Below are 24,774 nucleotides of genomic sequence, written 5' to 3'. Positions count from 1 at the left end.
TTGACCTAAGCAAAGATGGAACTAAATCAGGCTAGATCAAATTCTAGGTAAGAATTTCTGACCCGTGTTCTACCCTGAGGCTGCTTGCGCTAATGGTATCCATGACACACTGAAAAAGTAGAAATGGTCCTAGGGCCAATGTAATGTAATAATTTGTATTTGTCTTATTGTGATCATGTACCCTGGATTTTTCTGGACAATCTGGATTTTAAGTAACTGGTCACTTTGTTTTCTTAACCGAATTTTTCATTTAATAAATATCCATTCATTCATTCAACAAAACTACTTGCCATTGGTGCTGAGCTAATTGGATATCTGTATGGGAAAAAATAAATCTTGACCCCAGACTGCACAAAAAATTAATTTGAGATGAATCATAGACCTAAATGTGAAAGTTAAGGCAACCAAGTTCCTAGAAGGAAATGACGGAGAGGACCTCTATGGCCTTAGGCTGGGCAAAGATTTCTTAAACAGGACATTAAAAGCACTAGTCATAAAAGATAAGATTAATAAATCAGATGTCATTAAAATTAAGAATTTCTGTTTATCAAAAGATAACATCAAGAGAATGAAAAGAAAGCCACAGACTGGGAGAAGGTATTTGTAATACATATATTGGACAAAGGACTCATCCATGATGTGTAAAGAATTCTCACAGATCATTAAGACAGAAAACCCCCGAGAAATAGGCAAAAGACTTGAACAGGTATTTCACTAAAAGGGTATCAAAATGGCCAAAAAGCATAGGAAAAGTTGCTCAACATCATTATCAGAGAAATGTAAGTATAAATCACAGTGAAATATACAACCCCATTTTTAAATTGAAAATACTGACAATGTCAACCCTGGCAAACATGTGAAGCAACCAGAAATCTCACGTCACTGGAATATAAATTGTTATGCCACTTTGGAAAAATGTTTCGCAGTATACTTAAAGCTTAATATGTGTGTACTCTATGAGCCAGCGATTCCAATCCTTGGGTATAAACCCAACATAAATGGATGTATTTCCACCAAAAGACATATATAAGAATGTTTGTAGGTCAGGGGGTAAAAAGGTTCAGAATAAGTTCTGGGGATCTAATGTACAGCATGGTGACTATAGTTAATAATACTGTATTATATACTTGAGATTTGATCTTAATCATTCTCACCGTACCCCACCCCCATCCCCAAACACACACACACATACAAAAGGTAATTATGTAAGGTGATGGATATGTTAATTAGCTTGGCTGTTAATTAGCTTCAAGGTACATGTATATCAAAACAACATGTAGTACACTTTAAATATATACAATTTTTGTTAAGTATACTTCAATAAAGCTGGTAAAAAGTATTGTTTGTAGCAGCTTCATTCATGATAGGCAAAAACCTGATGCAACTCAAACATCCACCAGTGGAATGAGTACATAAACTATTGAATATTTACATAATGAAATAATACGCAGCAATGGAAAAGAATGAACCACGTTATATGCAACAACATGGATGAATTTCATAGACACATTGTTGAGTGAAAGAAGCTAGACACAAAAATGCACATACTATGTAATTCATCCACAACGAGTTCAAACATTGGTGATAGAGGTGAGAAGAGTGGTTACCTTTGTGGGACACTGGATGAGAAGGGGCATGAGGAAGCTGGAGATGTTCTATGTCTTGATCTGGGTGGCAGCTACATGGGGATACACATACGTAGGAATTCATTGTTCTGTACACAAAGCACTTTACCGAATTTGTACCTCAAAAACAAAAAGTTTAAAAAAAATTAGACCATCTATCCTGATCCCTACAAGCATTCACACCGATATCCTATCTCATTAATATTCCAGGGGACCTCCCTCTCCCCAGGGAAGGCATATACTTGAGAACTCTATCCTGGCACACATTGAGAACATTTATTTCAAGCAGGGATGGAAAGGGCTGGGTGGAGAAATACTTCATCTAGGAAGTAATCTTTCCTCCCACAACCTAATAGAAGATCACTACAAGCTCAATAAACGTTTATTGATAAATAATAACAACTACAACTTGATATAAATAACAGTCACCACACACTTTATATCAGGCACTGCACTAATAGCTTTCCATTTTCTTATTACTTATATAACCCTAAAAAGCTGTTCCATTTTTAGTCCCACCGTACAGGTGAGGAAACAGAGACTTATGAAGGGTTGGTTAAGTTACTTGCCCAAGGCCTTACAGTTAGTTAGGTGGTGAATGTAGATTCCAACCCAGGTTAATCTGAATTTAGAACCAGGACTCGAAACCATTTGCTATGGAGTGATTGGACGGTGTCCAAGCCCCGCCTGCATCTTGTGTAACATACACAACTGAGCTCTGTGACATTCCGAGTCGGGCTGAAGCTGTCACGGTTGCCAGACTTGGAGATGGATTCCTCACGGCTCTTAGTCCCACTAACTGCACACAGGTGGTAACTACGCCGGAGAACCAACTGTGCTTGCCCTTTCCCCAATGACCTCCAGCCAATTTGTTTGGGGAATCAGGAAGGCTCGACCCGCTCAGAAACCAAAAGTTTTTTCCGACTTCAAAACACACGTCGGAGGTAGGCTTGGAGGTTTCACTCCCCACTCCTGGAGAGAGAACTAAAGCGAAAATCCCCAGAGGAGCAAAAGAAAAACAGGCCTGCGCGGGAGCGGAATAGAGACGGGAAAAACTTGGGCGGGATGTGGAGGGTGGTGGAGAAGTTATGTGATAGGAATGGCAGAAAAGAGCGTAGTGAAAAGCAGAAAGGAAGGGAGTCCCAGCAGCTCCAAAGTTAAGGGGGTGTCGACGCAGCCCCTCTCTATTGCGCCTGCGTAGTGCTACTCCCTTTGGCACCCCGGCCCCTTCTAGCCGCCGAAGATTTACTCGTCTCTCGGCAACCATTCACCCGAGGAGCCAATCAGAGGGCACCTTTCGCCCTGCCCTCGCCGTCAGCGCCCAGGCGGAAGGATCCCTTGGGCGACGGCTCCGCCCCGCCCCGCCCCTCGCTCCCCCGGGAGGGCAGGCTAAGGGGCGGGGGTTGGGGCGGTCGTGGCGGGCGGGGGCGTGGTCAGGTCGTTTAAGAGCGGAGGGGGCGGCGGCAGGACGGTTCACTCTGTGCCGCTGCCTGGGGGCCGTAGTGACCGCGCCGCTCCTGCTGGGGGCTGCCCACGCCAAGGACCTGCATCTGTGGTCTCCTCCGGTGCCGCCCGGGTGAGTCCACGGCCCCCTCTTCTAAAGGTGCGAGGATGCGCGGTTCCGGAGAGCCGCGAGTTCTGCACTCGGGGTGGGGTGGGGGGGGGTGGGAAATCTGCCCCGGCCGAGCGGAGCTCCAGTCTTCTCCAAGCCTGGTGGGGGCACGGCGGCCAGAGGGGAGGTGCGGACAGGTGCCGGGCCCCTGTGCTCCCTTCCCCTCCAGCCCCCGCGACGTCACCCCCGCCCCCTAAACAGCCCGCCCCCGAGGGCCAGGCGAGACGCTCCGAGAGGGAGCTACAACTTTCCAGAGACTTCGGCCGGGGCTGGCAAACTTCAGCGAGTTCCTGCTCCGCGCATCGCGCAGGCTGCGCTTTGGCCGGGCGCGGGCCGGGCGGCCGAAGAGTGTGTGATGGGGGCCTTCAGCACCTTCCCCGGGTCCGACGGCGCCCGCCCCACCCCTGCCTTGCGTGCGGTCTCTCGGGCTCGCCCCGGCGCTCCCGCTGGCGCGCACACCTCGGCCGGTCGGCCGGGCGCAAATTCGACGGCGGCGGTTTCGGAAGGCGCAGTTGGAGACGCGGCGGTCAGGGGCTGCATCTGGCCGGGGAGGGGAGGGGTGGTCCCCAGGCTCGGAACCTGGGCCGGGGTTTTGAGGAGAGGGCGGAGATCCCTAACTTTTCCTGCACTCGCACTAGACTGGGGACACCGAGAGCCGCAAAGTGATCCAAGCGAGTGACTCGTGCGCTGCGCTCCTCTCGGAAACTTCTCAGGAATACTGCGTCGGTGACCTGGTTCCTCCCCTTTGAGGAGTGAAACTTGCTTAACCTGTAGTCTGAAAGCCACGGCCGTTAAGTGGAGTCGGCTAGCGGGGCCGCGGGCGGCTTAGAGGCACGGTGCCCGGGAGGTGTCGCAGTCCAGATCGCGGCGGTGGGAGGGAGTCGGAGGAGGGGGGCGAACCTGACGAGCACAGGTTGGTAGCCTGTACACCTAAACGCAGAACGCTCGGAGAAAACAAAACGACGCTACCTCGAAGGAAGGGAGGACTTCCGGGGAAATGCCTGGCGAGTTTCTCTGGAGAACGCGACTTGAGCAGGGCTCACTAGAACCGAATATTAGGGCTGGACCCCGCGGGAAGGATCAGCTCGGTCCCCTTCCGCTCCCCACCCCCTTTTTTTTTGTCCGGAGTAAGACTTCTGCAGGGCTGACTAAATCTTTGTCTTAAGTAGGGACCTGCTGCCTTTTAACGTTTGTTTATGTTATGGAGTTATGCAAACCGTGGACTCTTCAAGTGCACTTATTACAGTAAGCGCTTATAAAGACTTTGTAATCATTTGTATTGTGACAGTTGGTATTCAGGATATTTGGTAGGTGGGTTGGGAGCCTGAACCTCCCCAGGAAATAAAGTGAAGATTATTAAATCCTCCTGAAGTAGACTTCTGGCTTGGCCCAGCTGCCCTGCAGGGGGGATGTGAGTGGCCGTTGTTGGCTACACTAACTTTTCAACGTGAGTAACTTGGCAGGGAAGCAAGCCAGGCAGCCGTCAGGGTGGTAGGAGCGCTTACCAGGAACTGTGCCTTCTTAAACCCCCAGAGGTGTTACTGGGGGAGTGAGACCCTGCCATCAAAGGGGTTGGGGTGGGGACTAGAGAACGCTGACTTTTCTCTTCCCTTTCAGGGAAGCTCTGAGCTGGACCAGCAGGGGTTCTGCCCTTTGACATTCTTGTTTGCGAAGATGGAGAGCTTAGTATCTCTGGAGTCAAGGGTTTACTTGAGATAACTGAAACCTTGTGTCTTAAGGTATACCCACATCTTTAGAGTCCATTTATTCTCAATAAAGAGTTTTTAGAAAGCAGATTTTGGTATATTATATATAATTTTTCAGGTAGCTGTGGGTAAATTTAACCTCAAAATGAAAAAAAACTTTTTTTCTGCCAGAAGGCCTCTAAATTGTTACCCCAAACAAAGGTCCCTAATTTCATAAGTTAGTGTGTGTCCACAGAGCAAACAGCAGCACTTTTTATGTTGAATTTCTTCCACAATACCTGCCTTGTATCCAGAGATTAAGTTGGGGTAACTGAAGGAAAGGACTGGCGTTTGGCCTGTTTGTCAGAATGACCGTGATTTGGTTGAGCACCTATGGCTCTGCCTACTAATGTGCTCAGCTCTCCTGTGCGTACAAGTAGCCACCAAAATCACATCCTGAGTTGCAGAAGCTCCCCTGCCCCACCTCTCAGTGCCGCACTGAGCCTGCGTCCCCCAGTGTTCAAGGCCAGGCCAGATTGTGCACGTCATGCACTGCCCATCAGAACAGAGAAGTCCTCACACTTCTGAGAGTCCAAGGAACTGCCCAGCAGTAAAGATAACTTAGAGTGGACTGTAGCGTCCTTGTTCTCCCAGTGCCAGAAACTGGGCACATTTGATACAAAATTAGAAAATGCCATTATTTTTTCAATTGCTCAACTAAGTAGTACCCTGTCTTCATTTTCATCTTTGATATGTTGTGTGCATGGTGTCAGTCACTAAAGAATGACAAGCCAAGAGCAGCGAACGGACGTGGTAAACCCTTTTTGTGTTGCCGAGAAAACATCTTGTGGATGCCCGGGACTAGTTTCATGAGTTAAGTTAAACTTGTGATGTTGTGTTTGGGTTTCTCGGTCTCACACGGGGCTCTGGGGTGTATCTGTTGTTGTTGTTATTGGGGGGTGGGGTGGGGCGGGGTTTAAGGGGAAGCAGTGCAGAGTCTGAGGTGTTACTTGGGATAAAACATTACTCTGGTTAGATAAGGTCCATTGCTTTTATGTGTTGTCACTGAGGTAAACAAGGCGATATAGAAAAATGCTTTCTGCCATCTTGGTGTTTTGACTGTAACATGTTAAATAAATGGGCATAAGCAGTATTATGATGAAGCAGACACCTCTGTGTTTAAAGAAATGTTCATGTGTTTAAAGCCACTTGGGTACAGCAGTAGTGCTGATCTCTTGTGATGCTTCTGGAACTTCTGGTTTCAAACGTTTTTATCCTTTCACTACATGCATTAATAAGGAAGCTTATATTTGGAATTTAAATGGTTTAGAGGAAGCATCTTTGTGTAGCCCAACTGTATAAGGAAGCCTTATGAATTGTTTAGAATTAATAGATTTTGTACAGCTGGGCCCTGTAGCCTGTTCTAGAACTATTTGCAGAACCTCTTGGAACAATAGGGAAAAACTAATGTGAAGAAATAATTGCTGATGTTAAGCAACTCTCTGTGTAGGATGTTATTTAGTCTCAGAGCCTTTGGGAGTCTTGGTCACCCAACTGTGTAAAGTGTTTATTTCTTGGATAACAGTGACTGAGTCTGTAAGTGGTTAAGTGCTTCCTAGGTAGTAGTTTGTGCCAGGTGCCAAGCAGGCCAAGGGGATGGTATGTGAAAAGGCCTGTGGAAATGCTCTGGATGCAAGAGGAGCTGGGTCCACCTCAGAATGTCGTTGAGGCACTTGGGTTTTGCCGGTTTGTTGCAGCCGCTGGCCTGTGAGCCCCAGGAAGGCAGGGGTCTGTGCTCATTGCTGAATGCCCAGTGCAGGACCTGGCACTCAGAAGGTGTGCCTGTTAACTGGATCCAGTGCTCTGCTGGCATCCGACTGCCATTCCTCTCAGAGAGGGAAGCACACTTCAGGAGATGGCGTCCTGATGGGCCAAGGTGCTGGCACACGTTTTTGGATCGCAAGCTCCGGGCCCAGAATGCTGAGTGGCTTCGGGGCCTTTTTAAAAACGGAGGCCTCTGGTGTAGGTTTGGAGCGAGGAGCAGTGACGACTAATTGGCCGACAGCTGAAACCCCTCAGGCTGAGCTCCAGACCCGCCCCCTTCGAGCCCTTCCCCCTGCCCATCCACCCCAGCACAGCCTCGCAACGCGGACTCAGCCTCTCTCTCTCCACATTCACTTGGGTGCTCGTTCTGCTGAGTCTTTCTCTTTTTAACTTTTTGTTTCCCGCTGCCATCGCTGACCTGGTTTAGGGCTGCAGACAGCAGCTCCATGAGAGCTCTAGCCCAGCGCCTCTCCCTGTCTCTGGCCAGCTCTCCGTCCCGGTACCTCCGACAAACACCTTAAGAACTCACGGGAACTGCCCCTCCCTCTAGAAGATGCGCTCCTTTGAGGACCTGTACCTTTCTGACCTTCTATTCTTTCCTGACCTCCCTTCCTAATTGACCTTCCTTGCCTCATGGAATACACACTCAAACATTTGAGCAAGTTAATGCTCCTTCTTCCTCACCAAACTTTATTTTAATCCAGCTTTGGACCCTTCTCAGAGGCATCTGATCTTACCCCATCTGGGGATCCCCTTATCCCACACCTCTTCTCATCAGTACTTCTTTACAGTTCTACCTTGTACCTTATTTTCTAGTTTTTTTCAAACCTTACCTTAAATTGGATGAGCGCAAAAAGTTCCATATCTGTCTCTCGATTTGCTCCCTGTAAACACATTTTGAGAAGAAAATTATCCATGAATCTTGAACTGCTCCCACCCTGTCGTGTTGTCATAAGCTCCTCTCACCTTGCATAGCCCTTACTAGCATGGGAGAAGGGGTAATCCTCTACCTCGCCTGGCTGGCTACCCCTTATTCTCCAGACACACCCTGTTTATCCCTGACCTGTGACGGCTGAGGAGGTGGGCATCAGGACCACCGCAGCCGGCTGACTCTGTGTGGGCTTGGCCAGTCCTGGGAAGGTTGCTGACCCACATGCAGAGATGAAGTGGGTGCGAACTGGGCACCTGCCGTGTGTCCAGGTGCTGGCCCTGGGGGTGCTGGGTGGGGCACTGGCGCAGCTGCTATCTCCCTTGCCCAGACCCTTTGTTGTCTTCATCCTTACCCCCTCCCTGCTTCTGAGGCTGCTTTATTTGTGAGGACACCTGGGTTCTGGTCCTGGAAGCGCCACTGCCTCTTTCTTTAGGTTCTACCTCTTCAGTTTCTTCACTGTAAGAAGGACAGTAGAAATACGAGCCACAATTAAGTTTCTAGTAGTCACATTAAAAAGTAAAAATAAGCAGGTGAACATAATTCTGTTTAACCCATCATGTCAAATACTACCTTTTCAATTTGTAATCAATATAAAAATATTAATGAGTTATTTTACTTTTTTCCCCCTCGTACGGAATCCTCAAAATCCAGTGTGTATTTTATGTTCACAGCACATCTCAATTTGGACTTGTCCCATTTCAGGCACCCAACAGCTTGTGGATACATTATGGGGTGGCACAGATCTAGACCATCTGCAAAAATGTTTCACTGTTAAATCCTGATTCTCCTCGTGTGGGAGGCAAGAGTTAATAACACAAGGTTTTGGAGGAAGAGTGTGAGCTAGGATCTATAGGATCTAAGCTCTGCAGGGGCAGAGATCTTGGTCTCTTGCTTCCCGATAGACCGTAAGCTCCTAGAACAGTGCTTGGAATGTTGTAGGTACTCAGATATCTGAAAGAACGAAAGGAAGCTCAGTCGTTGTGGCCCCCTTGCTGATAATCATTCACTGTGTGAGTCAGACCTGACACTGAAACACAGGATGTTTGAGTCCTAGTCCAGTGCTTGTTCTCTTGTTTGTCTATAGTTTCTTAGAGAATAATCATAAGGTAGTAATAGAATTTCGAAGAACTGAAGATAAAATCTTCTGAGATTGGCACGGGACCAGGACTCTAACAATTTATCGACAAATAAAATTTGAAAATGGTAGAGAAAATAACTTTCATGTAAAAGGTGTCCACAAGATGCCTGGTAACAGCAGCACGTGACTTGGTAAATGCTAATTTGATGACAAGCATCCCAGTGAGCCACATGCATGGCTTGTACGGCTCACACAGGTGAAGACACCAAAGACAAGGTGGTCTGGCCTCCTCATGTGCGGTTGGTGCAGAAATAGCTACCACTCCATGGCCTTGCTCCTTCACTTTAATCCTACCCCTCCACTCCTTCCCCCCTTCCCCTGCCCTTCTCCCCCGATTTCTGTTCTTAGCAGTATTTATGATGATGTCAGAAGGACCACTGAGCCTGGTGATGTTCACTTGGGCTGCCACCATGCTCAGTACCTGGAGGTCAGGTACCTGCTATACGAAAGTTAACTCTGCAGGGAAGGATCTATGCAAAACTAAAACTGGGGTGGAACTGTATGTGTGATTAGCATCCTCACTGAAATGGAGGCAGCTCATGCTTAGGTATCCATAAAGGGGGGTATGTGTCCAAAGTAGGAGAAATGCTACATTTGAGCAACTGAGAGCACTTGTCTCTTTCCTGATAAGGCCCACGGGTTGCTGCTGGTGATGAGGTGGGGCTTTTAGCTGACTGAGGTCCTCATTTTGGACAACTAACAACAGTTCAAAGCTCTGAACTAGAAAGTTAGATGGTAAATTAGTTTGTGGACACAGCCCTTGATAAAAACCTGGAGGCTGTCAGCCCTTAAACCCTATGGATTGTATGTAAACTTGTTCATCTTTACAGTAAAGTCTCCTAGGAATTGTCCTATTTTCCTCAGCCTAGTCAGTCTCTAAAACTGTAGGGCCAGCTCTGGGGATCTCTTTAAATGAGTTCAGACTAGTAACATCTCTGCCTTAGAAACAGGCATTTGGTAGGAGGGAGGGAGGTACCCAGGAGCAACAAGGATTATTTCCAGTTCAAGTTGAGTATGTAGCACTTAATCATGCTGACACCTTGGAAAAATCAAGGCTTCTATGCCTCTCTCCCATCCAGAGATATCTGTGTTCTGACCTTGTTAATACTTACATTTGCAACGATTCAGGGTATTCCTTTAAGCACTTGAACTTCTGTGGTGTCCCTGTTACAACATCCGGGACAGTGTTTTTATTCTGTCTCACGTTGTTTTGCTGCCGCAGCATGAGTTCTTCCAGCGTTATCTCTCCAACCACACTTACTTAAGCGTCCTATTTTGAAAGACAGGAAAGAGCTTTCTGTTTGGAGTCGTCTCAGGGCGGGTGTCTGTGGATGGGGCCCAGGCATTGATAACCGTGAAGACTGTATGTTGGCATCAGTGGGGAGGGAGCGCTTGTGAGGGCCCTCCCACTGGGAAAGCCTGGGCAGAGCGACGGGGCACTGGCCTCTCTTCCCGCTTCTGCTTCCGTCTGGGACACTCTTTGCCTTTGGCTCAGGCAGCATCCCTGTTGCTGTGGGAATTGAACCAAATTTTTAGACTCCAGTACACATCAGTGCTGAATGGCTAGGAGGATGCTGATAACCCTGAGAAAATAGGTTGAGGCCTCTGGCTGCATGTGCTGGAGCTGAGTGAGAAAAGACCACCTGCGGGGTTTGTTGTGTCACTGACGAGAGCAGTTTTCCCCAGGCGCAGCTTTGTGGCATGGGGCACTTATATCTTTGGACTGAGGTAGAGTGTGTTTGTGGGTGTTTGAGTGAGCAGCTGTAAGCATAACTTCTTGTAAAAAGTTAACAAAGGATAAATTTTCTTGTCCTTTTAATAAGCAAGGCATTATTTTATCTGGTTCTGTTGCTTTGGGCTGTCTACTAATGGAAATTCTTATTCAGGTACATGAACCACAGGTGTGCGTCTCAGTTATCTGTGACTTCGTAGTGTGTTTGGGGGCAGCGGGGAGAGTCTCTAGAATGTGGCCTCCTCCCAGGTGGTGGGCCGGGGGCCCTGCCGAGGGGCTGGCAGCTGGCAGACAAAAGGCTTCCTCAGGCTTCCCTCTGGTCCTAGATGACTTTGACCTTCACCTCCCTAGGAATTCAAGGAGTAAGGGAGGATTTCTCTGCAGAAGGCTGAATCCCTGTTGACCCTGGTTTTTCTCCTTTTTGCCCCCTTATCTGCTGCAGCATATATCAAGTCCGTGGTCATTCCAAGTCCCTGGCTCTCTCTTGAGGGTGAAAGGATCTCAGGGGTCAGACTGCACACAGGTGGGAAAAGGGGCAGGTGTCCAGTCTTAGGTTCAACGTGCAGGCCTTTGTCAGTCTGTTCCAGGCTGTTTCTGTTTCAAGTCTGTTCCAGCTCTCCTTCCTGTGCCAGCCCTTGGGGTCCTGATCACTTCTTGCCAATCTACCTACCTTCTCTCTGCAGCTCCCGTTGGGTTATTTGTTCTTGGATCTGATAAAGTTACCGTCTTGTCTGCAGGGAGTGTCTTGTTCTGTTGCTTCATCCGCAGATTCACAATCCTGATCTTCCAGCCACCAGAGTGACTCCCAGCAGCTGTTCCTTTATTCTGTGAGCAGGGCATGTGCCTTAGTTGCAGGTCCAGACCAGGATCAGCCCATTCCTAAAAGCTCTCTCCTGTGCTATTATTTTTTCCTCTTAATGCTTGCCCAGTAAGCTGACTATCCCAGCTCCTTCCACTCCTGGCTTCTCTCTCCCTTCAGGACTTGCTTTCTCTGAAATCACCACTGCCTCCCAACCTGGCTGGTATCCTGGAGCTTCCTCAGAAATGAGGATCCTAGGCCTTCATCTTTCAGCCATTGTTCCTTTACAACAAACACTCGCATGACTACACTTAATTATGTTCATTCTGGTGGCTCCCATCAGGCTGGACACACCCCGAAATCCATGATGGTTTTGAGGGAGAGAGTTTCTGTACTGACAGTTGTTAGTTACTTTCATTCTAAACGCTTCTGCCTTGCTTGCGGCACTTGCCGTGTGGCCTTACTCCACGCAGGGGGCCTTAACACTTTTAGCCACCTTCTTTCCCACCCTCTGATAACAAAGCTTCATACCTTTCTTCTCTTTTTCCTTCTTGTTGCTATCTCCTTCCTACAACTACCTGAACAACCAGCTTACCTTCAAAGCCCTGCCCTCACCCCAACACGGATACCAAAGCTGCCTGCCACCTAGGAAGCCTCCTAAGTCCCATTTCTGCCACTTCCCAGCAGTGTGTCCTTGGACAGTTAACAACGTGTGTATCCTCTATGTTCTCCAGTTTCCCCACCTGTGAAAGTAGGGAAATAGTATCTCCCGTACAGGCTTGTTGTAGGAACTGGATGGGTTGATCCAGATGAACTTACAGCACTGTTTCGCCGCCTGTTTGGGACACTGTCAAATAGTTTGGTGGCTCATAGGGCACCTGGCCAAACATCTGGTCACACTTGGTGTCCCCTGGCTGTGGCCGTCTCTACAGGAAGAGCCTGCACTCAAGCAGGCAGTAAAGGCTGGTTGACTGAAGCTTTTCTGTCTTCAGCGTGTACAGTGGGGATAAGGGCCGATGGGAAGATAAGGCGTCGCAGTCGTATAGTTGGCAGAAGGTAGCTCCTTTTTTTTTGGATAAGACCAGTACAATTTCTGTTTTAGAAAAGATCGCTTTGGTAGCAGTGAGCTCTGGTCATCCCAGTGTACGTGTGGGTTTGTAGCTTAAGAGCTTATTGCCTTCTCCCCCGCTGCCGCCCACCAGTGGCAGAACTTGACCTCGGTGGAAGTTGTTTCCAGTTCCAAGAGTCATAACATTAGGTCCAGAGCTGAGGATCTGGGGTCAATTTGCTGAATCTTTCCTGATCCTTATTCTTTGTGTAAAAGGGACAGTTGTCGCTTCCTCAGAGTGCTTGTGGGGATGAATGGGAGTGGACGTGAAGCGCCTTGTACTGAGTGCTCTTCTGCCTGCTTGCCCACACACCTCTACACCTTCATTTTATAGGAGAAAAAGAAATAGGCCCAGAGCTGTGGTTTCCATTCCGTCAGCTAGATGAAGGAAGAGGTGGGATGGGATGTTATGACGAGTGTTGCCATCTACTTTCACTTCTGCTTAAATTCTCTAAGCTTCTATAGGCAAGGAAGTCGTTTGTTTTTGCTTAAAGTGCCCTCAGTTGTACACGGAGGAGAAGAGTTTGTGTGGGAGATCGCAGCCACGGGCACATGGGTCCCCCCCTGGGCCAGGAGCCGGGGACGGCAGGGGTCTTTGTGCCCCATACACACCTCCCTTGGAGTCTGTCACCAGTCAGTCCACCGCGCATGGCTGGGTCTCTGACCCTGAGCTGGAAAGGGTCACTAGGAAGATCGAGGCCATTGGGGTAACATCCGGTTAACAGCACATTGTCATCAAAGGAATGCTGTAACGTGTTTGAGTTTCTTTTGTGTTCTGAAGCCCACGGCAGGGTCAGGGGAGGGTGCCGTTCAGTTGTCTGTGGGCTAGATGGGCTGCCATAGCTGGGAGCGCCTCTTTCACACTGCAGCATTTCCATGAAACCTTCTGGAGCTTCCATGTCAGATGTCACAGGCCTAGGCTTAAATATATACCGTCTTTAACTTCATGGATGTCCGTCTCCACACATGCCAAGGAGACTCTGGGCATTTCTACAACTAAGGCCAGGCACAAACAAATCAGTGTTGATTTGACCCAAGCCCTTGTCCATAAGGCCTAGACGTATTACAAGTGCTCTTAGCGTTCATCTCCAACCTGTCCATCTGCCTGTCCTCTTGCCTACCCGGAGTCCCCTCGTGCTCTCGTAGCCTCTGTCACTCATGTTTCTGGGATCTAGATAAGGCAGGGAGCAGCAGTAGAAATAACTTTTTTTTTTTTTTTTTTCTCTTTTCAATGAGGGCTCAAACTGGTTTTCAGATCAGCCTGCCCTGAGTGTGCCAGGCAGTGGGAAACAAAGGAAAGTTAGTGTGCTCAGGGAGCTTGGTTTACTCTTTGGGCTTAGTTCGTCTTTTCCTCTCACCTTTTGCTGCCATCTCTACAAACTTGTTTTCCACTCGTGTGTGTATTTTATCCTTCTGCTGCAGCCAGATGCTAAAAGAAAAGGGAATTCAGGGGAACCTGAGATAGTCATTCATCACAAGTCAGACTTTTTAGAAGATTAAGTAGCTTAAACAGAGGAGGCAGCTCGTCGTCCTCACTTGTAAAAAAGGTGCCTGAATTTTCAAATCAGTGAGAAATCATAGTCCCCACCTTTCTCAGTTTCTAGTGCAAAATACAATGCATCTGCTTCTCAGACAAGTAAAGGGAAATCAAACACTTTAGTCTGAATTTACCAGGCTGCAAGTTAATTTTTTTTCTAGTTACTATTTCGTTAATTCTGCTAATTAGAATTTGCCTTTAACCAGAGCCTTTCATGAATTGAGACTGTGTGTTTCAAGTGATTCTTTTATATGGGGATTATATCAATGTTGATCTCAAGTGGTTAATTAAAACTAAAACCGTTACACGAAGCTCTGGTGTGTTATCTAAGCACTAAGGGCCTATGACCTGGATTTATTCTGGTAATACCACGTTTGTCTAAGTAACCTGTAAATGTACTTTTGATATTTGAAATTGTTTGGATGGGTGAGGGAAAACAAAGGATTCATTTCTAATAGGCACCGATAACTTATGTTGGGCTCTTCTAATAAGCTGAACAACAAATATAACTCAGCCTAAATTTGAGCCTTCGGCAGCTTCGAGAGCTGCTCCAGATCTAAGTCACAGTAAATTGGGAGAATTAAAAACTATACCATGGACTAGGCACATGTTCTGCACTGTGCTTTTATATAGACTACTTTTTTCTAAGAGTTAACTCCATTATTCATATATGTGTCAGAAGTTGTTGACATGGAAGATGCCAACTATAGGCATCTTAGGTTCCTGAAAAAGTGTTTACTGCATTTATTAAGGTTCTTGCACCTTGTAGCCAGTAACCAACAGCACCGTGAGGGTAGCTGTAATACGTCTGAAATGAGAAATAGTAATTCTTGTAAAACTACAGAAAACATTTTTGGATACTAAACATAGAATGACACTAGGTGAGATGACTTATCCATCGTTTTGAAAGTTTTGGGGATTTTTTTTGGATAAACAACGGACATCATCTTTTAAACACCGCAGAAGTAGAAAATTGACTAAAAGCCATTCCAGATAAACACTGTCCCTCCTCCTCTGCCTACCCCTCTAGAGATCGGTTTTTAGGCTTGGAGGGGAAGCTTCTAAGTGTATTCGGTTTTGGCACGTGGATACAGGGATGGTGGGGAGGGCTAGGAGGAAAGGAATTGAAGGAATTAAACAAGGTAGCAGATTAGAAGGCTCAAAGGGGAGAGATTTTGGAATATGGCTCATAAGATTTTAACTTTTTCAACTAATACATATGTAGGTTCCAAATTCAAAAGAGATAAAATAAGTCTTCTTTGTACCCTGTACCCCAGCCTAGAGGTGGTATTTGGTGTAAGCTGAACTACTTGTATATCCTTCCAGAGATTTTTGATTGTGTAAGCATAGACTTGTGCTTTTACACACACAGTTTCACACTTGCTTTTTCTTAATCAATCTTGATAAGCATTTCATATTCATACAGATAGAGCAGCCACCATTCTTTTGGACAACTGCAGGCATTTGTATCCTGTTGTATACATGCATCAAGTCATTTAACTTCCTTTACCGATGACTATTTGTAGCTTTATAAATAATTCTTCAGCGAATATCCTTGCGCATACTTGCATGTATACTCACAGGATAAAATCCAAAGTGGACTTCCTGCTATGCCAAAGAGTGTGTCCACTTAAACTGAGGGTCCCATGTTGTTCTTCAGAGAGAACCCACGGGCAGTGTACCAGAAGTGTCTGCTTCTTGGTCTTTGCCAATCTGATAGGGAAAAATGATACACTGAAGTCTAAATTTGCCCACCCCTTAAGGTAAGTTTGAATATGTTAAGTGTCTGAGCCACTGTTCATGTCCTTTGCCCCTTCTTTTATGTTGGGGTTCTAGTATTCCTGATGTGTAGGAGCTCCTTATTCATTAAGGAAATGACTGCTTTGTCTAATGTTACAAGTATTTTCCTGGTTTTGTCTTCTCACGTCTTTATGGTGTTTTCACCATGTAGATGTTTTAATTTTTATATAGGCAAATGTATGAATTTTTTGCGACTTCTGTGTGATTTAGAAAGGAATACCCATTCTATGTAAATTCACATAAATTTCATGTTTTTCTGGTATTGTTAGGGTTTCATCCTTTTATACTTAAGTCTTTGATTCATCCGTCTAGATCTTAGATTGGCACAAGCTAAGGAGCCATCCTTGCTTATTTTTAAAATCTAGAAAAACTATCCAGATGTCTCAAAAATTTCCCTTTACTATTTCGAATGCCTCCTTTTTATACACTAAATCCCCTTATGTACTAGATTTTCATTCTAGATTTAAAAAATTTGGTTTCATCTCTTTGTCTGCCTTTTCCTGCCCATATCATTGCTGTTATCGGTTATTGTAGCTTCATAATGTCTCTTACCAGAGGCTAGTAGACATCATTCCAATGTTTAATAACTTTTCTGGCTATTCCTGCCCCTCTTCCCATTAGAACCTTACAAATTTTCAGTCTAAAATAGATTCTAACTTTGAATCTACTACAATGTCAGAGATTTTTAAAATATGTGAACATTTTCATGCATAGGTGCTACACCTCCCACCCTCCAACCCCCGCCCCAAGAATGAGTGATAGCTTTCCTCAGATTCTCTCTGGTCTTAGATGTCCCGCTTCTAATGTTAACAGCTACTGTTCTAGAGGCGGGAGTAGTCCTGACTTTAGATGACTCCTTTTTTTTTTAACAAGTCCTTAAAAAAAGGCATGAGCCAAAAGTGATTCCTACAACTATTCTCCTCTACAACATTATCGAGTTTCTTCCTAGAGATTTTCTTAAAATTAATTGTTCCTTCTTTTCCAAGTACTGATTGAATTGCAGCTCCTCTGTGGCTGTGACTTCGTATGCCCACATCAGAAACCCGAGCCTTGGAAGCACACTGACAGCTGACACACAGGGTAAAGCAAGTTGTATTTTTATAGGTAAATCAACACACCTGGCGGAAATCTATGTCACTAAATCATAGTTTAGCAGTGTTTCAAAACAAAGCTGGAGCCATACCTTTCTGTAATCATTTGAACTTAATCGTGTAGTGCCCTACACACTTGGCACAAGCGTAATGTGTGCTACGCTCATCATTAAAGGGGCCACAAAGAACCAAGCGCATACAGAGCACATTAAAAAGAGATCTCTGCTGTCCCAAATCAGACTTGAAACCAAAGGACGGCCACAGAAAACATCAGGTATTTCATCACAAATTTTGCATGGTATCCTTAACTTAGAAGTGCTTTGGTAGGATAATCTAGATAGCCTAGGGCTTTCTAACGCTGTCCAAACAGGTTTGAAGGAAAACGTTTACCTTCCCTTTGGCAAGTATTCTTCAGTAGCAAGCAGAAGAGTGCCCATCCCCCATTGGCCTTCCTGGAGCGTGCTTTAATCACGTGATCTACTTTCCCATGGCCGACTAAGCAAATTCAGTCCCTTAACCTACATACTAAAGGGAGCCTGTGATCTGGCCTGAGAAGAGGCGCGTGATGGCCGGACTGGACAACTTGTCAGGTCTCGGCTGTCTTCTGCCCCTCAACCCCAGCTGAGAGCTCTTGTTGCCTTTCTGTCAGCTGTGTCCCCGCCCCATAAATGAGCTCCTCTGTGGCCTTCCTGTTCGCCCCAATCAACTGACACCACTTCTACCTTCATATTACGTTTTCTTTCGCCGACACACTGCCTCATATTGAGACATTGTGTTCTCGCCCTCCTCCTTGACGGCCAGCTCCTGGAAAGCTGGGCTTGGTGTGTGCAGTGGTGCCCCCAACATGGATCGACAGCCATCCCATTGATCTGAGCTCTATAGATAAGGCGAGGGTCCCTGGCGCCAGTGCAGGACTAAAAACCCAAGTTGGAACCCCAGGACTACGCATGCTGGACGTGCTTTCAAAGGCAGCTGCTTCCAAACAGTGAAGCTGCAGGTCATTGGGATGGATTCTGTGTGTCTAGCGAGTCAGAAAAGTGAAGGGGGTGGCCAAACTTTCTGTTTGCAGCGAAGTCTGAGGGCAGCACCTCAGCCTTTTACATCCATCTAGCTAATATGTGACCCATGTGGATCCAAAGCACCTGGACTTTCTGCTGTATCCGTTTTTGTTATTACATATTAGCATTTCCAGGGAATCTGTTGTTTCATTTTCTGAACAATGTAACTTAGTTGAAAATTACTTTGGTAACCTTGTGGTTCTAGCCGGTGATGTGCGAGAAACATGTTTTTCTCCTAGTACTGAGTGCTAACTTTGTTCTCCTTGGGTAGACTGAAGGGATTCTTTTTCAAAATACAGTTGAAAAATCACACTGCCCTGAGGAGGTTTTCCATATCCTGTGTGGGGCCTCCTTGCTGGGCAGAGCGGTTCCACTGCTTGGCTGACCTAACCCTTTGTTACTCAGGAATTTTGTCATTCAGACACCTCCTTGGTCCTCCCCGGGATAACAGGATTGTTTGTTATGGGGCAGACAGCTCCTGTAAGTGAAGAGGATATCGGCGTATTTGATTCTAGCAGGACTAAGCCCAGGGTTGAGAATCCACCTATTCACGAAGAGAAGGAAGCTTCTCTTGTGGATCCTGTGTTCTGTGTGGGCATTGTCCCGAGGTATCAACCAGCTCAGGATGCAGTTAGGGAGCCCAAAGCAGGAGAGGTGATTTCCATGGAAAACAAGGAAAATTAGCAAAACCTGTAGACCCTCTACTGAATAATGTTGTGTTTAGGTTACTCGGTTTAGTAAGTTTGTCTGCTTCCCTTCACACACAGACTCCACCCCCGACCCTACCCTCACGCAGACAAAACGGGCAAAACAAACAAACCCCACAGAAAACAAAAGTCTGAAGTTGTCAGATTTGGTGTAGGGTGGGTTTACGTGTATATTGCCCTCACTCCCTGCGGGCACTGTTCTTAACACGCTTAAACTCACTTAATCCTCGGCAGCAGCACCGGGCAGCAGGTGCTCTCGGCCACTTTGCAGTAAGGAAGATGTTCAGAGAGAAACCAGCATCATCTCTGAGTCCCTGGAGCTGCTTTGCCACATAGAAGTGAATCCTCACTCTGTTTCTCTTCCCTCTCTTTCAGTTTCCCCGGCAAGAACATCCCCCAAGATGGCAGAGGAGAGCCCCAGTACCAGCGACTGCGTGTCCTTCAGCGTGCTCACCTGGGACCAGGTGAGCCGGCTGCATGAGGTCCTGACCGAGGTCGTACCCATCCACGGACGAGGCAACTTCCCCACCTTGGAGATCACGCTGAAGGACATCGTGCAGACAGTCCGCGGCCGGCTGGAGGAGGCGGGCATCAAAGTGCAGGACGTCCGGCTGAACGGCTCCGCGGCCGGCCACGTCTTGGTCAAAGACAACGGGTTGGGTTGCAAAGACCTGGACCTCATCTTTCACGTGGCTCTGCCCACGGAGGCCGAGTTTCAGCTGGTCAGGGATGTGGTTCTGCGCTCCCTCCTGAACTTCCTGCCAGAGGGCGTGAACAAGCTGAGGATCAGCCCAGTCACCCTGAAGGAGGCGTACGTCCAGAAGCTGGTGAAGGTGCGCACGGACACTGACCGCTGGAGTCTGATCTCCCTCTCCAACAAGAACGGGCGGAACGTGGAGCTGAAATTCGTGGACTCCATCCGGCGTCAGTTCGAGTTCAGTGTGGACTCTTTCCAGATCATCCTGGACTCCCTGCTCTTCTTCTATGACTGCTCCAGCCACCCCGTCTCCGAGCACCTGCACCCCACTGTCATCGGGGAGAGCGTGTACGGGGACTTTGAGGAAGCCTTGGACCACCTGCAGAACAGACTCATCGCCACCAAGAACCCCGAGGAGATCCGGGGCGGGGGGCTGCTCAAGTACAGCAACCTCCTGGTGCGGGACTTCAGGCCCACCGACCAGGACGAGATCAAGACCCTGGAGCGCTACATGTGTTCCCGGTTCTTCATCGACTTCCCCGACATCCTCGAGCAGCAGAGGAAGCTGGAGACCTACCTGCAGAACCACTTCGCTGAGGAGGAGAGGAGCAAGTACGACTACCTCATGACCCTGCGCAGGGTAGTGAACGAGAGCACCGTGTGCCTCATGGGCCACGAGCGCAGGCAGACCCTGAACCTCATCTCCCTGCTGGCCCTGCGCGTGCTGGCCGAGCAGAACATCATCCCCAATGCCACCACCGTCACCTGTTACTACCAGCCCGCGCCGTACGTCAGCGACGGCAACTTCAACAATTACTACGTGGCCCACTCTCCGGTCACCTACAGCCAGCCCTACCCCACCTGGCTGCCCTGTAACTAACCTTGAGACCCGAGGGTTTCCGCAGGGGGAACCCCCGTAGGGCGAGGGCTCTCAGGTAGGGGAGACTCCTTCTAGATGTAGATGTTTGGCTTTTAAAGGGGAACTCGGCTCTGATTCTGCTTTTTTTTTTTTTTTCTTTGTGTGCCCATTGGAATGGGTCTCCAGTATATCATGAGCCAACCCTAAAGGGACCTGTTATTCCAGTGCCACTTTGGAAAACGCTATAGGAACTATGACCTATCCACATCTTTCCAAGACAGACACTAACATGCCGTGTTCCAAACATCGGCACGCGGCCGTCTGAGCTCCGTGCGGTCGTCGAGCTTGGGAAACACGTGGGCAGTGTAGAAGTCTCCAGCTGCTGGGCTTCTCACTGGAGCCTAGGGTAGGGGATGTCGGCCCTCACTTGGAATCCTCAGCACTTACGTGAAAGTTGTGCGGATGGTCTATTTTCTTGTGTCAATTTTAGTCCCGCAGAAAAGGGTAAACATGAGGGTGCTCTTCTGGCTTAATTTTTGTTCAAGGGACTAAATTGCTTATGTTTATTCTCTGTCAGCAGAGCTGAGGATTTCTCTCCTCAATAAACCAAAGCCGATAGCTGGAGAATTACTATCTGGTTGGAAGTGGTTTATGGTTTAGAGGCTGTGCTATCACGAGGAGTTGTGAGATATTGCTGAGAAAAAAAAAAAAAATTAAAAAAAAAAAGACCTTTTCTTGAAATGTAACTTGAAAACAAAATAAACTGTGCAACATAATGTTCAGTAGACTTGTGGTGGGGGATTGTAAATAGGAAACGTGAATGTTCAATTTTTCTTTTCTTAAAAGTGAGGAATTCTTATTGAATGACACTTTTTTGTTTCCCTCATCAGCTCATCACTTTTGTTTTGCTCTTCCCAAGACTAAGGATTGTGCCGAGTCTAGGGTCATTGCCGTAACTGATGTGAGGGTCTTCCCATGTTTTAATCGGAAACCCATTTTGGTCACATTCCAAGTGTGACCGGCTGTTTTTTCTGGAGTACTTTGGCTGATTTCTGTTTTTGTTTTTTCAAAAATAGTGGTTTCCTTCTCCAGGCTTTTTGGACAGCAAACAAATCCAGGGATTTCAGTAGATCCGAGTGACCTGTGGAATGGTCCGCACCTGCGGGCAGAGTTCTCTGGTTTAAAATTGCTTTAGATTCGCACCTGCTGTCCCTGTGCTGCGTGTGAGGTGGGCGCTCCTTCCATCAGTGGGGCCTCGTGTGTGTCCGAGCCCCTGAGGCATCCTCAAGAGGATTCCTGCTGGTGTATTTGGGAAGAATTGAGAGGATGAAGAAGAAGAATCTTCCTTACTCTGGTAGATTGACCATACTTGTTTATACTCTGCACTTTAGAAGGCAAACAGTGTTAATCTCTAGTCTGAAGCAAGCTTAGCAAATGGGAGAATTCTAGGCTACTGTTGCGTTCCCAGTAGAGTAAGGGACTTTGTGTTTCGAAGCTTCTCGTGGGGTCTCTTAGAAAGCATCACTTTAGGGTATCAAGGGCAAAGAAACTCCATGTTGCCAGCCAGCTTAGTTTCTTGAGTGATTTAATTAAATCCATGCTCCTGAGTTTTACTTTCTCTTGTGGCCATAAAAATCCCAAGCCCTGAGTGATTGCTTTCTCCTTGCTTGAAGCAATGAAGTTACCTTAATGCTTAGTAGAAAAGGAGTGGTGTACCTTTTTCTGAAGATTATATTTTCAGGTTTTTCTCTGGAATATGTTGTCCTCTTGAAAGCAGATCGGGCATGACTGAAACCCGAGGCTTGGTTGGTATCCATGTTGTGGACTAGTTGAATAGAAGCCACTTCTTAGTGTAACCAGCTTCTGTTTCCCTGTGAACCAGTAGTTATATTTGAATTCACTGGCTTTGAGTCAAGGCTGGTTCTACCTTGAGGCGGGTCCTGGGGTGCTTCAGTGTTAAAAAGGGCAGTGAAGAGTGAGCCCCAACTTTAAAAACTCTGTGGTCATCCATGACCTTAAAAGGCTGCCATTGTTGTCAAATGGCAACATGTTTGCACAAAGATGACAGATCTGTTTAACCAAAGCTCTGAAATATGACAAAGCCGCCAGCGTAAGCACTTGCTCTCAGAAGTCAGTATTGCTTCTACTAGAAGGCTTGTGGATCAGGGTAACGAGGGTCCGGATGAAGATGGGATCAGAACTGCATCAAGTCATTAAATTTCCGGTTTGTCCTTGGCGTTCTGTCTGCTATCTGGCACTAGTCCTCCTTTAAGGATGAAGGGAGGCACAGAAGTTGCTAGAAATCCCCAGCCCCCCCCCCCAGTTATTTACCACCATTGCACGATGGCCATCTCGATAGACTCCCTTCACCTGAAGTTCTTAGTCAGCCCAGCTGTTTTGAAGTTAGAGGGTAGACCTGTGTTCTAGCACCATCAGGGTAAAAAGCTGCCCTCGCCCAAAGCTGCACCTTTAAATACCACCCTGGTCTAGTGGTGTCTCCATCTGCTCTGTGAGCCTCTTGCCTGCCTCAGAACAGGTAACCTTGAATTTCAGGTGCCTGGAAATTCTAGCTGGAACCTGCCTTTTGTGCTGCTCACACAAGCACCAGGTACTCTGAACTTGTACTGAGTCCGGTGGTTCCTCTTCTTTGTGTGTTGAGTAATATGAAACTTGGCAGTGGCAAAGGGCACTAAAGTTCAAGTGCAAGTTCTAATATAAATGGAAGCAGCCTCATTTGCTTCAGGACTCCTAGCAGTTTTCTGATGCTTTCTGCAGGCATGTTACCCCAGCCTGCTTCTTGGAATCAGGCTGAGCAGCTGTGAGATTAAAGCTGTACCTTTTCCCCCATGCGTTGGCAGAAGAGGACACGCTAAATTCCTGGCCTCGAGCTTCATCTCACCTTTAAATCTTACCTTGGCAGTGAGACACTATTCCTCACTCAATAACTTCAACTCTGAAACTAAACTACATCACTGACACCTTCAAAGCAGGGTTCCTGCTGACTGCACATGGGAGGTGGCATGGCTCACAGCTGGGAGGGCCTCGCAGGTGGGGAGAGGCGGGTAGGAAAGATGCTGGGTTCCTGGTGTGTGGCAACAGATGTGGTTTGGCGTTCAAGAGTTTGTTTTTTTTTTTTTCCCCCAGTTTGATATTTTTTCCCCCCCTGGGGATTTGAGTCACAGAGAACTGTGTGTGAACGTGTGTTTTGTGGTGATGCAATAATAATGAAATTGCTAAAGCCCCGAATCTGCTTGTCCTTCAGCCTCTCTGCTAGCACTAGCCCCTTACCTTCATGGTAGATTAGGATTTTAACCTAGTACTGCTTTGTTAACTTTGGGAAATGGTGCCACTCAAAAGCAACTTCCTAACTTTAGGAATACCTCCTTTTTGGTTAACTTTCTGGTACCAGTGCCTTGTTTTAGGATGCAGCTAGACTCTGAGCTCAAATGTCCTCTTCCAGAGAATAAATGATAGTTATCTAGTCGTGAGCAGAGACCCTAATGCTCCTTGGGGCCATTGCTTCCCGGGTATCTGATGGGCTCCACACTAGGGAAGAACCCTTGGGGTAGATTCTGTGAGGTGAAAGAACATCCAGTTGCCAAGGTTAGACTCGATTTTTAATCTGGCAGAGACCAGAATGTCACAGCTGACTTTGGAACATACTCCAGTTTGGCCAGTTCCATTCAGAGGACCAAGGGAGGGGTGTGTAGCAGGGGATGTGTTTAAAGAGACCTGGCAAGTTTTCAGGATTATTTGTGGAGACTTCCAAAGTGAGGATCAGGAAAGAAAATGCTTTTCTTCTGAGTTCAAGTTCTAAATCTTGTTTACCTATCCCTTAAAGAATAGTTTAAGTGGAAGCAAAAGAAAATGCTTGGAGTTTTGCCTGGGCTAGCGAGGGGTGGTGCAAATTGTCATGTGTGTTTGCATAGGAAGGTGAGAAGACCATCCGCTAAAGAGGAAGTCGTTAAATAATATGGATCTGTGGGTGTTTTAAAACTCAAGCAATCTGGTCTTTTTTTTTTTTTTTTTCATGAATTTAAAATAAACTCACTGCTTTAGGAAAATTAGGTTTTTAGCCATTCATTTCCAACTTACTATAGATGAAAAGATACAAATTAGACTAAATTGGAAGCTTTTTTGTTATTGTATACTTGCATAGCCTTTCAAATATTAATTTCCTAGGATATGGGAGGTTTCCTCTTTGGTGTAATGGCCACTGACCTTCTTATGGGATGCAGGTGAAATCACTTGTCAATGCAAAATGTGTTAGAACTTGATGAAATAAAGCTTTGAGTTTGAGAAATAAAGATATATTTAAAAAGACCATGTCAGTTCTGCGCATTTCTTTATGTCTCTTCAACGGTGAACTTATTTTAGGTTTCAGGAAACACGTTGCACAGCGGTAAGCGGTTATCAGCCTTGGATACTTGTCTGAAAGATGGTGCTTTTCTCTGTGTGGTTACCTCGGGGGCCGCAATTCCCTTGATATTTGGATTTAAACTGAGCTTTGTTATCGACCACAGCATCTTGGCTAACGTTTACATTAGGTGGTGTGGTCTTGAAATCCACCT

At 46.8% G+C, this 24,774-nt stretch overlaps 1 protein-coding gene across 3 annotated transcripts; it reads left to right on the top strand.

The window, feature by feature from the left end:
• Nucleotides 1-2,546: 2,546 nt before the first annotated feature.
• On the top strand, nt 2,547-24,527 carry TENT5C (terminal nucleotidyltransferase 5C). 3 transcript variants are annotated; one of them, XM_089917092.1, is made up of 2 exons: nt 2,547-2,569; nt 19,023-24,527. In XM_089917092.1, the coding sequence occupies exon 2, from the start codon at nt 19,049-19,051 to the stop codon at nt 20,222-20,224; it is 1,176 nt and encodes a 391-aa protein (XP_089773218.1). In that variant the 5' UTR covers nt 2,547-2,569; nt 19,023-19,048; the 3' UTR covers nt 20,225-24,527. The 3 variants fall into 3 exon arrangements, with proteins under 3 accessions (XP_089773218.1, XP_022439665.1, XP_022439666.1); XM_022583957.2 differs by lacking the exon at nt 2,547-2,569 and adding an exon at nt 3,097-3,201; XM_022583958.3 differs by lacking the exon at nt 2,547-2,569 and adding an exon at nt 3,107-3,228.
• The last annotated feature ends 247 nt before the right edge of the window (nt 24,528-24,774 follow it).

The sequence above is a fragment of the Delphinapterus leucas genome, chromosome 1, assembly GCF_059928025.1.
Source record: "Delphinapterus leucas isolate spDelLeu-1000000601 "Yukka" chromosome 1, BTC_Dleu_Yukka2, whole genome shotgun sequence".
NCBI classification, from domain to species: domain Eukaryota; kingdom Metazoa; phylum Chordata; class Mammalia; order Artiodactyla; family Monodontidae; genus Delphinapterus; species Delphinapterus leucas.
Note: the sequence above shows the minus strand (reverse complement) of the source record. Positions and strands in the feature narration are given on the sequence as shown.

Coding starts and splice junctions, on each gene's coding strand:
- TENT5C (XM_089917092.1), top strand. CDS start 19,049: ATGGCAGAGGAGAGCCCCAGTACCAGCGACTGCGTGTCCTTCAGCGTG.